At 42.2% G+C, this 12,770-nt stretch overlaps 1 protein-coding gene across 3 annotated transcripts in view; it reads left to right on the plus strand.

Annotated features, from left to right (window-relative positions):
• gpat2 (glycerol-3-phosphate acyltransferase 2, mitochondrial) overlaps positions 1-12,770 on the plus strand; it is a 39,014-nt gene that overhangs the window by 22,105 nt on the left and 4,139 nt on the right. For all 3 annotated transcript variants that reach the window (XM_031829875.1, XM_031829877.1, XM_020490254.2), the window contains exons 10-14: positions 346-525; positions 3,471-3,572; positions 11,496-11,578; positions 12,073-12,191; positions 12,537-12,607. In XM_031829875.1, coding sequence (XP_031685735.1) covers positions 346-525; positions 3,471-3,572; positions 11,496-11,578; positions 12,073-12,191; positions 12,537-12,607 — 555 coding nt within the window. The remainder of the gene's footprint in view (positions 1-345; positions 526-3,470; positions 3,573-11,495; positions 11,579-12,072; positions 12,192-12,536; positions 12,608-12,770) is intronic.

Below are 12,770 nucleotides of genomic sequence, written 5' to 3' on the forward strand. Positions count from 1 at the left end.
GCAGAGATGTTTGAAGCCTGAAATGTGGCAAAAGGTCGCAAAGTTCAAGGGGGCCGAATACTTTCGCAAGGCACTGTACCTCTCTCTTTCTCTGTTCATCATCCCCTCTTTCCTTATCATCCTTGTCTTTTCAACCTCTCAGTAGGGACAGATGCTTTGGACTGGAGGCATCGACTACTCCTAGCTCTCCTATTTCTCTATCCTCTCTTCTCCTTCTCTGGTCCCCCACCCCTCTTATTGGAGGTTGTCATTACGTTATGGTTGGGTAATTTATCAGATTATTGCATTCCAAAACGTGTTTTTCTCCAACTGCTCCGCACCCCCCCTCTCTCTTTATGTGTGTAGTTGGTTGGTGAGTTGCTGTGTGAAGGCCAGGTACTGAGTGTGTGTGTGTCAGGAGAGAGTTGGCGAGGAGGGCAATGGTTGGCACGCATCAGACTGGCTGTGAGAGAGGGAGTGGTGCCTGACGTCCACCTGATTCCAGTGGGCATCTCCTATGACTGTGTTCCCAACACCAGCACAACGGTACAGTATACACAACAATAGGAACACCTACCTAATACCTAACAGCTTCAATTTGTTGGGGCATGGACTCTACAGGGTGTCGAACGCATTCCACAGGGATGCTGGCCCATGTTGACCCACAGGAAACTGTTGAGCATGATAAACCCAGTAGCGGTGCAGTTCTTGACACGCTCAAACCAGTGTGCCTGGCACCTACTAACATACCCTGTTCAAAGGCCCTTCAATCTTTCATCTTGCCCATTCACCCTCTGAATGGCACACATACACAGTCCATGTCTCAATTGTCTCTAGGCTTAAAAATCCTTCTTTAACCTGTCTCCTCCCCTTCATCTACAATGATTGAAGTGGATTTAACAGGTGACCTGGATTCACCTGGTCAGTCTGTAATGGAAAGAGCAGGTGTTGCTAATGTTTTGTACACTCAGTGTATAGCCTACAGGTAACTGCCAAAATAAAGGAAGCACCAACATAAAGTGTGTTAATAAGGCATTGGGCACCACAAGCCAGAACAACTTCAATGCACCTTGGTACAGTGCCTTTCGGAAAGTATTCTGACCCCTTGACCTTTTCCACATTTTGTTATGTTACATTAAAACAATTATTATCATCAATTGGCACACAATACCCCATAATGACAAAGCAAAAACAGATTTTTAGAAATTGTTGCTAATTTCTGAAAAATAAAAAACTGGTATCATATTTACATAACTACTCGGACCCTTTACTCTGTACTTTGTTGAAGCACCTTTGACAGCGATTACAGCCTAGCGTCTTCTTGGGTATGACTCTACAAGCCTGGCACATCATTATTTGGGGAGTTTCTCCCATTCTTCTCTGCAGACCCTCAAGCTCGGTCAGGTTGGATGGAAGGCGTTGCTGCACAGCTATTCAGGTCTCCAGAAATGTTTGATCGGGTTCAAGTCCGGGCTCTGGCTTGGTCACTCAAGGACATTGAGACTTGTCCCGAAGCCACTCCTGCGTTGGCTGTGTGCTTAGGGTCGTTGTCCTGTTGAAAGGTGAACCTGTGCCCCAGTCTGAGGTCCTAACCTGCTCCAGAGTGCTTTTCATCAAGGATCTCTCTGTACTTTGCTCCGTTCATCTTTGCCTTGATCCTGACTAGTCTACCGTCCCTGACACTGAAAAACATCCTCACAGCATGATGCTGCCACCCATGCTTCACCGTAACAATGGTACCAGGTTTCCTCCAGATGGAACTCTTGGCATTCAGGCCAAAGAGTTCAATCTTGGTTTCATCAATCATGGTCTGAGAGTCTTTAGGTGCCTTTTGGCAAACTCCAAGCTGGCTGTCATGTGCCTTTTACTAAGGAGTGTCTTCTGTCTGGCCACTCTACCATAAAGACCTGATTGGTGGAGTGCTGCAGAGATGGTTGTTCTTCTGGAAGGTTCTCACATCTCCACAGAGGAACTCTAGAGCTATGTCAGAGTGACCATCAGGTTCTTTGTCACTTCCCTGACCAAGGCCCTTCTCCCCCGATTGCTCAGTTTGGCCAGGCGGCCAGATCTAGGAAGAGTTTTGGTGGTTCCAAACTTCCATTTAAGAATGATGGATGCCACTGTGTTCTTGGGCACCTTCAATGCTGCAGACATTTTTTGGTACCCTTCCCCAGATCTGTGCCTCAACACAATCCTGTCCAGGAGCTCTACGGACAATTCCTTCGACCTCATGGCTTGGTTTTTGCTCTGACATACACTGGCAACTGTGGGACCTTTTTTTTTTTTTAAACATGTCCAATCAATTGAATTTATCACAGGTGGACTCCAAACAAGTTGTAGAAACATCTCAAGGATGATCAATAGAAACAGGATGCACCTGAGCTCAATTTCGAGTCTCATAGCAAAAGGGTCTGAATATTTATGTAAATTAGCTATTTCAGTAAATTTTTTATATGTACCTTGGACACATTCTTAACCTGTTTTCGCTTTGTCATTATGGGTTACTCTGTGCTGAGGATTTGTATTTAATCCATTTTAGAATAAGGCTGTAATGTAACAAAATATGTAAAAAGTCAAGGGGTCTAAATACTTTCCGTAGGCACTGTATACATTCTACAAGTGTCTGGAACACTGGGAGAGATGTTTTGTTGATGGTGGTGGAAAATGCTGTCTCAGGCGCCGCTCCAGAATCTCCCGTAAGTGGTCAGTTGGGTTGAGATCTGGTGACTGAGACAGACATGGCATGTGTTTTACATCATTTTCATGCTCCTCAAACCATTCAGTGACCATTCGTTCCTTGTGGATTGGTGCATTGTCATCCTATGGGGTTATAGCCATGGTAGCTGAAATAATGGCCTGCCCAGCATTTTTCTACATGACCCTAAGCTTGATGGGATGCTGAAAGAACCACACCTCTATCCCTCATTTATTTGAGTGTTCCCATTATTTTTGACAGTTACCTGTATAACACACACACATTAATCTTAAATTTCCTGGTAAAGCCCCTCGGAGCCCCCCCACAGTGTTGCTTGTGTACTTGTTGGTTAGATGGTGTTCCGTTGTGGGTGGGCTAATGTTCCCTCAACATCTTATTGTTCATTATTAATCTGACACGCACACACACACGTCATCCTATTGTTAATTAAAAGAGCCTTCTCATTTTTGTTATTGCTCCCCTAATCTTCCTCTTAATGGGAGAGCCCCATTATGGTATCATCATAACTGATCTGTGTGTGCTTATGTGCATGTATTCTATACTTCTATTGTATCTGTACTTCCATTCTCCTAACTAATCATTCCCTCAAGTATCCAAAGAAATTCCCACATCCCCATGAGGATTAAGGCTATTTTAAGCTTAGGGGTTAGGGTTACTATTAGGGCTAGGGTTACGGGTTAGGGTTATGGGATTAGGGAAAATAGGAATTTGAATGGAAATTCATTCTAGGTCCCCACGAGGATAACAATGTGTTTATATATTCCATATCCCCCAGGTTGGTCTGCTGTCTACTCTGAGGTGTGTGTTCTCCTTGCTGTGCAGCAACCGACAGAGAAGTAGTGTTAGGATCCACTTCGCCCAGCCCTTCTCTCTGAAGGTATGTTTGGACCAGGAACTGATGGGTATGCTATTGTTGTTCCTTCATGGAGGACTGAGCTGCTTAGCTTAAAACGAACTCTCCAACAGACAGGGATTGTGAAACACTTTTGTCTTAGTATTTTTGAAGTCTAGTTGTGACTAGGGCTGAGGCGGTCATGAAATTTAGTCAGCCTGTGAATGTCAAGCAAATAACTGCCAGTCTCACGGTAAGTGACCGTTAGTTAACATAAAACACATTTAGCATCTTCCACACACAGCCTACAAGCCACTGATGCAGAACTTTGGAACATCTACATTTTAAAAAGTCTAATAGATCCATGTACACCAGCCTACACCATCACAATAACTCCGTTATTTATTTTAGACATGTCTATAGAAACATGAAATGAAGGAAATGTAGTATATTTCAGAAGAACAGAATAGCATACTCTGAGTTGTCCTTATGTTAGGCCCTGATCCGGCTATGCCATATGGCTGTGGGCTACACTATTTAATTTAGCAGACTAGATTTGTCGTGTTTCTGACTGATTAAATTATAAGATACGCTATTTTATCAAATCGATGACCTAACATTTAATTGATTACATGATTGAATTAAACCATGCAACAATTAAACCACTAATAACCTGGGGCACCACGGAGGCATTCATTTATATAGAGCGGTTATCTCCCGAATCCACTCTTTAAAAGATCTGAAGATCTTTTATATCAATAGCAGTCAATTATTAATCGTCAGCTCGATCGGTCTCATTCTGATTGTCGTGAGTACTTGGCTATAGAGGTAGGAGGAGAGGGCGGGACTGAGACAGGTAATGGTGGACTGAACGTAGTTATGTAGAGCACCTCAAGATGAAAACGTAATATTCAATATCGGCAAGTTAGACTAAATATTAGCACAACACAATCTGGTGGGTGATAACCTTCAATCTGGATAATAACACAAAACAAATCTTAAGACGAGAGAAATTTATTGACAAATATTAAGAAAACAAGAAACACACAAATATGACAGAGTTAAGACAGGGGAACCGATTTCTGAACGAAAACGTGACTCTTCTACAGACACAGACAATTTAATATTTTCACCACCGGGAATGGTCGAAACCGATCTGTTAAAATCAATAAATGACAAACTGGGTATACTTGAAATAGTCAGTAAGGATATAAAAGAGTTGAAGGCAAGCCTCGAGATGAGTGATGAAAAAGCTGCGACCATTGGAGAAGGAAACAAATAAGCTAAAAGTGACAATCCATAAGATTGAAACCGAAGTGAACACCGTTCTGAGAGAAGCCTTACTTGACATAGACTAGATCCATGAGAGAGAATTTGGTACTTACAGGTGTCCAAGAAGGAGAAGTTCCTGAATCTGTAGTTAGAGTTCCTCCTTACAGTGCTTCAGATTCCATGCGAAGCTATCGACAAAATCCAACTCAAATGTGTACACCACTTCGGACAGAGAGAGTAGAGGTATGAACGCCCAATCGTTGCCAAATTTGCTACATTTAAAGATAAAATAATGGATAAAAGCCTGGGTAAAAGACTTGCTGGGACCAAAATTGGCATGAATGACCAGTTCCCGAAGGAAATTACAGAATGGCATAAAGTTCTGTATCCAATTTCCAAGAAAAATTGATTAAAAGGGAAACGAGTCGATCTCGTCGTCGATAAACTATATATTGATAACCAGCTGTTCAGAGACATAAAGACTACTCCATGGCTATTTCAAAAATAGTTCTTAATAATAATAATAATAATAATAAAAATACAAAAATATAGCTTTTCTATACATCTTCAAATACACTGCTCAAAAAAATAAAGGGAACACTTAAACAACACAATGTAACTCCAAGTCAATCACACTTCTGTGAAATCAAACTGTCCACTTAGGAAGCAACACTGATTGACAATAAATTTCACATGCTGTTGTGCAAATGGAATAGACAACAGTTGTAAATTATAGGCAATTAGCAAGACACCCCCAATAAAGGAGTGGTTCTGCAGGTGGTGACCACAGACCACTTCTCAGTTGCTATGCTTCCTGGCTGATGTTTTGACCACTTTTGAATGCTGGCGGTGCTTTCACTCTAGTGGTAGCATGAGACGGAGTCTACAACCCACACAAGTGGCTCAGGTAGTGCAGCTCATCCAGGATGGCACATCAATGCGAGCTGTGGCAAGAAGGTTTGTTGTGTCTGTCAGCGTAGTGTCCAGAGCATGGAGGTGCTACCAGGAGACTGGCCAGTACATCAGGAGACGTGGAGGAGGCCATAGGAGGGCAACAACCCAGCAGCAGGACCGCTACCTCCGCCTTTGTGCAAGGAGGAGCAGGAGGAGCACTGCCAGAGCCCTGCAAAATGACCTCCAGCAGGCCACAAATGTGCATGTGTCTGCTCAAACGGTCAGAAACAGACTCCATGAGGGTGGTATGAGGGCCCGACGTCCACAGGTGGGGGTTGTGCTTACAGCCCAACACCATGCAGGACGTTTGGCATTTGCCAGAGAACACCAAGATTGGCAAATTCGCCACTGGCGCCCTGTGCTCTTCACAGATGAAAGCAGGTTCACACTGAGCACATGTGACAGACGTGACAGAGTCTGGAGACGCCGTGGAGAACGTTCTGCTGCCTGCAACATCCTCCAGCATGACCGGTTTGGCGTTGGGTCAGTCATGGTGTGGGGTTTCATTTCTTTGGGGGGCCGCACAGCCCTCCATGTGCTCGCCAGAGGTAGCCTGACTGCCATTAGGTACCGAGATGAGATCCTCAGACCCCTTGTGAGACCATATGCTGGTGCGGTTGGCCCTGGGTTCCTCCTAATGCTAGACCTCATGTGGCTGGAGTGTGTCAGCAGTTCCTGCAAGAGGAAGGCATTGATGCTATGGACTGGCCTGCCCGTTCCCCAGACCTGAATCCAATTGAGCACATCTGGGACATCATGTCTCGCTCCATCCACCAACGCCACGTTGCACCACAGACTGCCCAGGAGTTGGCGGATGCTTTAGTCCAGGTCTGGGAGGAGATCCCTCAGGAGACCATCCGCCACCTCATCAGGAGCATGCCCAGGCGTTGTAGGGAGGTCATACAGGCACGTGGAGGCCACACACACTACTGAGCCTCATTTTGACTTGTTTTAAGAAGATTACATCAAAGTTGGATCAGCCTGTAGTGTGGTTTTCCACTTTAATTTTGAGTGTGACTCCAAATCCAGACCTCCATGGGTTGATAAATTTGATTTGCATTGATAATTTTAGTGTGATTTTGTTGTCAGCACATTCAACTATGTAAAGAAAAAAGTATTTAATAAGAATATTTCATTCATTCAGATCTAGGATGTGTTATTTTAGTGTTCCCTTTATTTTTTTGAGCAGTGTATATATAGAGTACAGGGAACATAAGGTTTAATATATTATTATAGACCTGCTAGATCTACTGTCTCTTTTATATTATGACATTTCAGCTAGATCTACTGTCTCTATTATATTATGACAGACCAGCTAGATCTACCTTCTCCATTTCACTTTGGCCATTGTTGTGGGCCTGCCCGCCCCTCAACAGCCTCAAATAGACTATTTCATGTGGGTTGGGGTGGGGCGGCAGACACACGCATCTCACATTTCATTACATTTTTAGATATTGCTTAACCACTCTGGGATAGGACGATTGCGTCCCACCTGGCCAATAGCCAGGGAAGATGCAGAGCGCCAAATTCAAATAAAATACTATAAAAAATCAAACATTCATGAAATCACACATGTAAGATACCAAATTAAAACTACACGTGTTGTGAATCCAGCCAACATGTCAGATTTCAAAAAGGCTTTTCGGTGAAAGCAAACGAAGCTGTTATCTCAGGGTAGCACCTCCGTATTCAAAGAGAGAGAACATATTTCAACCCTGCAAGCGTGACACAAAAAGCAGAAATAAAAATGTAAATCATGCCTTACCTTTGAGCTTCTTTTGTTTGCACTCCAATATGTCCCAAAAACATCACAAATGGTCCTTTTTGTTCAATTAATTCTGTCCATATATATCCAAAATGTCCATTTATGTGGCGCGTTTGATCCAGAAAAACACAGGTTCCAACTTGCCCAACGTCACTACAAAATATCTCAAAAGTTACCTGTAAACTTTGCCAAAACATTTCAAACTACTTTTGTAATACAACTTTAGGTATTTTTTAAAGTAAATAATCGATAAAATTGAAGACGGGATGATCTGTCTTCAATACAAAAAGAAAACAAACTGACGCTACTTTTCTGGTCACGCGCATCTATCCAACAGTCCACTTCAAGTGACTCTCATTCAAGATGGCCATACTTCTTCATTACACAAAGGAAAAACCTCAACCAATTTCTAAAGACTGACATCTAGTGGAAGCAATAGGAACTGCAAGAAAGTGCCTTAGAAATCTAGGTCCACATAGAAAACCCATTGAAAAGAGTGACCTCAACAACAACAAAATTCCTGGATGGTTTGTCCTCAGGGTTTCTCCTGCCAAATAAGTTCTCTTATACTCAGACATAATTTTAACAGTTTTAGAAACTTTAGTGTTTTCTATCCAAATCTACCAATTATATGCATATCCTAGCTTCTGGGCCTGAGTATCAGGCAGTTTACTTTGGGCACACTTTCATCCGGATGTGAAAATAATGCCCTCTAGCCTTAAGAATTAAGGGATTGGAAATCCATGGCTTAAAAACTAAGGTGTCATTGTACACTGATTCATGTTTTCTTTTAAAAACACAATTAGAATCTTTCCACGGCCTTATAGAGGATCTAGATACTTTTGCTATCGTCTCTGGATTAAAACCAAATTATAAATGTACTATTACGTATTGGATCACAAAAAAATGCTAATTTTACATTACCGTGTAGTTTACCAATTAAATGGTCTCACTAAAGGCATCAGTCATACAAAAGTTATACTTCAATCCAAACTGGTTTTCTAGTAAATTGGTAGGAATGTCTCATCCTATGTTCAAGAATGGCCTTTTCCCCTTTGTTCAGATTACACCTGCTCACTTTCGGTTGTTTGAAAAGCAAATAATCTCAAATATCGTTATTTTTTTAAACAAGCCTTAGAAAGTTGGTTGCAATTTCAGTTGAATCCACCTGAAAAGACAGAACAAATAATACAACAAATATTGTGGTTAAACTCAAATATACTAATTGATTCAAAAAATATATATTTTTCAAAGAAATTATTTAAATCAAATTTATTTATATAGCCCTTCGTACATCAGCTGATATCTCAAAGTGCTGTACAGAAACCCAGCCTAAAACCCCAAACAGCAAGCAATGCAGGTGTAGAAGCACGGTGGCTAGGAAAGGTGTTTTAGTGAATGATATCATAAATAGGACTGGTGGAGTTATGTCACACATGCAGCTAACACAGACATGGAAATATCTGCTCTACCCAAAATTACAACCAACTAATTGCAGCACTACCACAAAAGTGGAAGAGGCAAGTAGAAGGGGAAAAAAGTAAGGAACTGGTATGTCGGCCCTGTATTAAAGAACATAAATGGTTAAAGAAAAGTGTGATAAATAAAAACATATACCAATTGAGCTTGCTGTCATTGCAGGTAATCGCAACGCTGTGCGTTACAGGGAAGACATCCTCTTCCCTCATGTGGTACCCTTCCTGCAGGCTCACTTCTTCTTTAGTGAATAACTGTTCAAAGTTCATACCAAGTTGCCGTAATCAGCTCGCACTGTATTCTGGCTGGTCTAGTTGAAATTCACCATTCCAGCGTAGTGATCGTCACTTCCACGTTGAAATTCACCATTCCAGCGTAGTGATCGTCACTTCCACATTGAAATTCACCATTCCAGCGTAGTGATCGTCACTTCCACGTTGAAATTCACCCTTTTAAACATTTGCGCACCAGTCCTCACGTCGTCGGGAACTAAATTGACATCCGTCAACGGGCCTTTGTACTGTAGGAGAGAAGGTCGTGTTTCATAGTTCTCAACCAATGTCTGTTCACTTGGGGATGTCCACTGAGTGAGCGTAGTTTACTAATGTAAACATTTCTCTCATTTAGAAGTTAAAATTACATCTGGTCACAAATTGTTTCATATTTAAACATTTAAATTGCACAACCATTCCATGTGAATCTTATAACTAGAATGTGTAGATGTCCCAAGATTACATTTGTCGTCCTTTCATCAGACATAATGTCCCAGACACCAACTGATCTGATATCATATTCTTTAAGTACCAACGGACACTTTCAACTGGTTGAGAAAGGGAAATATTGTTCCATCCCTCAACCTTTTGATGTTGCCATACTCTCTCTGTTAACAAATGGCTTTCCAAGAGTCCATTCTGTAGAGTGGAGAGAAAAGGAGGAAATGTATTTATGGGTAGTCATAAACCTCACCCAACAGGGCAACGTCATGACAATGTTTAGATTTTATACATTCTAAGCCTGCATGGTGCGATGTTTAGAAAAAAGGCATGATTAGTTTTTCTTTGCTCAGACTGTACACACTTCATCAGTCTCTCATTCACAATTTGACAAGCATTTGATAATGCCTCAAATTTCCTGGCTGCATCCCCTTTGTGGCCGTAATGCCCAAGAAAAAAGTCTGTGCCCTTGGGCTGAATATAATAATTATGATTCCCTTCTCCCGGCTGCGTGCCGAAGCATCTCACTCGTATGGCTCTCAGTCACGTGGTACATGTCTTTCTCACAGGCTACAAGTGAAGACAGACACATCGTGGACGCAACTGTGCGCATCCTTATCCAATTCTGAGGTGCATATTGGAAGAACTGTCCACATTTACTTTTTGTCAACCAACAAGATGAGTAGGCGTAACAAACAGCAAAAGCACTAGTCTATATACTATCCCCATAGTACAAAAGTTCACCTATTCCGTGCGAGAAATACATTTTCCAAACATAGCCCGGGACAGTTGTGGAATGCCCTAGATCCCAAATTAATACAACCACTAGCATCAAAAAAACTGTTTTAAGCAATGAGCCTGACGAAACAGATGAGAACATTTAGCTTAAAATGTTGTTAAACTATTAGGCTATTTCTTGACATTATAAGCGCAGCAATGCGCAAATGGCAGTAGGCTATAAGCGCAAATGTTCCATTAACAGGAAAACACCATTCTCAAAAGTGACCACAGATGCGATGATGCATTAAATAATTTTATTATAAAGGTGAATTATTATGGTGAAAATTATCTTCCCCCAGACTTTACACTCACGCACTGCATATGTTTGCCAGTTAGGCTCTACACCTGTTATAAAGCAGATTAATGTGCTTCATTTTAAGAAGTTATTTGGCCACTGTCATTGCCAACAAAGGGTATATAACAAAGTATTGAGAAACTTTTGTTATTGACCAAATACTTATTTTCCACCATAATTTGCAAATACATTTATTAAAAATCCTGCAATGTGATATTCTGGATTTTTTTCCCTCATTTTGTCTGTCATATTTGAAGTGTACCTATGATGAAAACTACAGGCCTCATCTTTTTAAGTGGGAGAACTTGCACAATTGGTGGCGGACTAAATACTTTTTTGCCCCACTGTATATGTGTGGAATTAGTTTAGATTTAAAATGAACCATTATCATGCACCTGTCTTAAAGCAGGCCATCGGGAAAAATACATGTCATCTATGCACTTAAATAGCAAATGGAGGACACTTTTCCATTGGTTTATTTTCACACCAGTCAGGTAGGCTCTACTCCTGTTGTAAAGAGAAGCAATGTGCTAAATATTATGAAAGTTGATAAATAAAGTAAGCCTAGCCTGAAGAAAGCTGATGGGATCGTCCTCTTTTTAATAGAGGCCATCACTCTGTTTTCTCGTGCAATTGCATAGCCTATAGAAATGTTGCTTTTGACTTTTCTCTCTGCTGTGTGTGTGTGCGCGCGTGCGTGCGTGCGTGCGTAGGAGATGTGTGACACAGGGAAGTGTCGTGTGGATGGAGGGCGCCCTCTACAAGATCTCCTGCTCCCTACCATTCTACACAACAGGTGTGTGCCTGCACTTGCGTCACATCTTATCTCAATATTTGCTGTTCAGTCCTCACTTCTTATGAAACTCAGAGGAGAGAGGACGATGGGAAAAGGAGAGAGTTGAAAGGGGGTATCAGCAGTGGGGACTGAAGATGGATGGAGAAAGAGTTTGTTGAGTCAATCTGTCTGGCTTTACTTGGTTTATTAGGTCTGTTTAAAGTCTCTATTGTTCACAGCTCAAATAGTAAACACACAGCAGTGAACAGGAGAGCTGGCCAAACCAAGCTGGGAACCTGGTGGGATATACACACACTTTTGATCTGACTCACAAAAACACACTCATTCAAAGTGCCTAACTGATGCTCAAACACCCTGCAGTCTCTACTCTCTAGGTTTTATGCTTCCTGTTGTCTATCTGGCATCGCTAATTGAGATTTCCTGTTTTGAAGGAGCTGATTTAGTGAAAGGTCTTCAGGCTGATATGTTTGTGCGCGCCCTTGCCCTTCCTCCAGGTCTGATGCGATATTTGGCCAGAGGACGATGTCATGGGTCCTGCCCCCTCGTTATTTGCCTGAGCTCTGCCAATCGGAGAGAGACCTCAGCATTGCCCTCACCCTGCACCTCACCTACTGTGAGTTACACACACACACACACACACACACACACACACAGAGATGCATACATAAGCGCGCACACACACCCCCACCCTGCCCTTCATCTACTGTGAGTCTATTGCCGTCCTAAATCAACCCCTAGTCCTAACTCCTAGACTCTTCTTGATTTCCCCCTTGTACATCAGAAAGGACCAGATCAGCTATACTGTACTAGTCTGGAGTTTCCATAATATCTTTGACACTACATCACTGTCCAACCCCCCTCTCTCTCTCACACCCTCTGTCTCCATCTCTTTGACATGTCATAATGCCAGTTCCAGTCTATTAACATGTAATATACCTGGTGTTTTTCCTCTTTTTAGCCACTATGTCCTGCATGGCTGTGATGTCCACTAGCCTGGTCTCCTGTCTTCTACTGCACAAACACCGCAAGGTAGTGTGTGTGTGTGTGAGAACTATTCTCCTGCCAGCCCTGTGGTGATATCACAGGGAACACACACCATCTATGACCATAAACTCAGCCTGGGGGGTTAAGTACTGGAGTCCCGTGTTTTTCTGCTTTGCTGCTTAATGTTTCTGTGTATAGACGTTATTAG

Source organism: Oncorhynchus kisutch, linkage group LG8, assembly GCF_002021735.2.
Source record: "Oncorhynchus kisutch isolate 150728-3 linkage group LG8, Okis_V2, whole genome shotgun sequence".
In the NCBI taxonomy this organism is placed as follows: domain Eukaryota; kingdom Metazoa; phylum Chordata; class Actinopteri; order Salmoniformes; family Salmonidae; genus Oncorhynchus; species Oncorhynchus kisutch.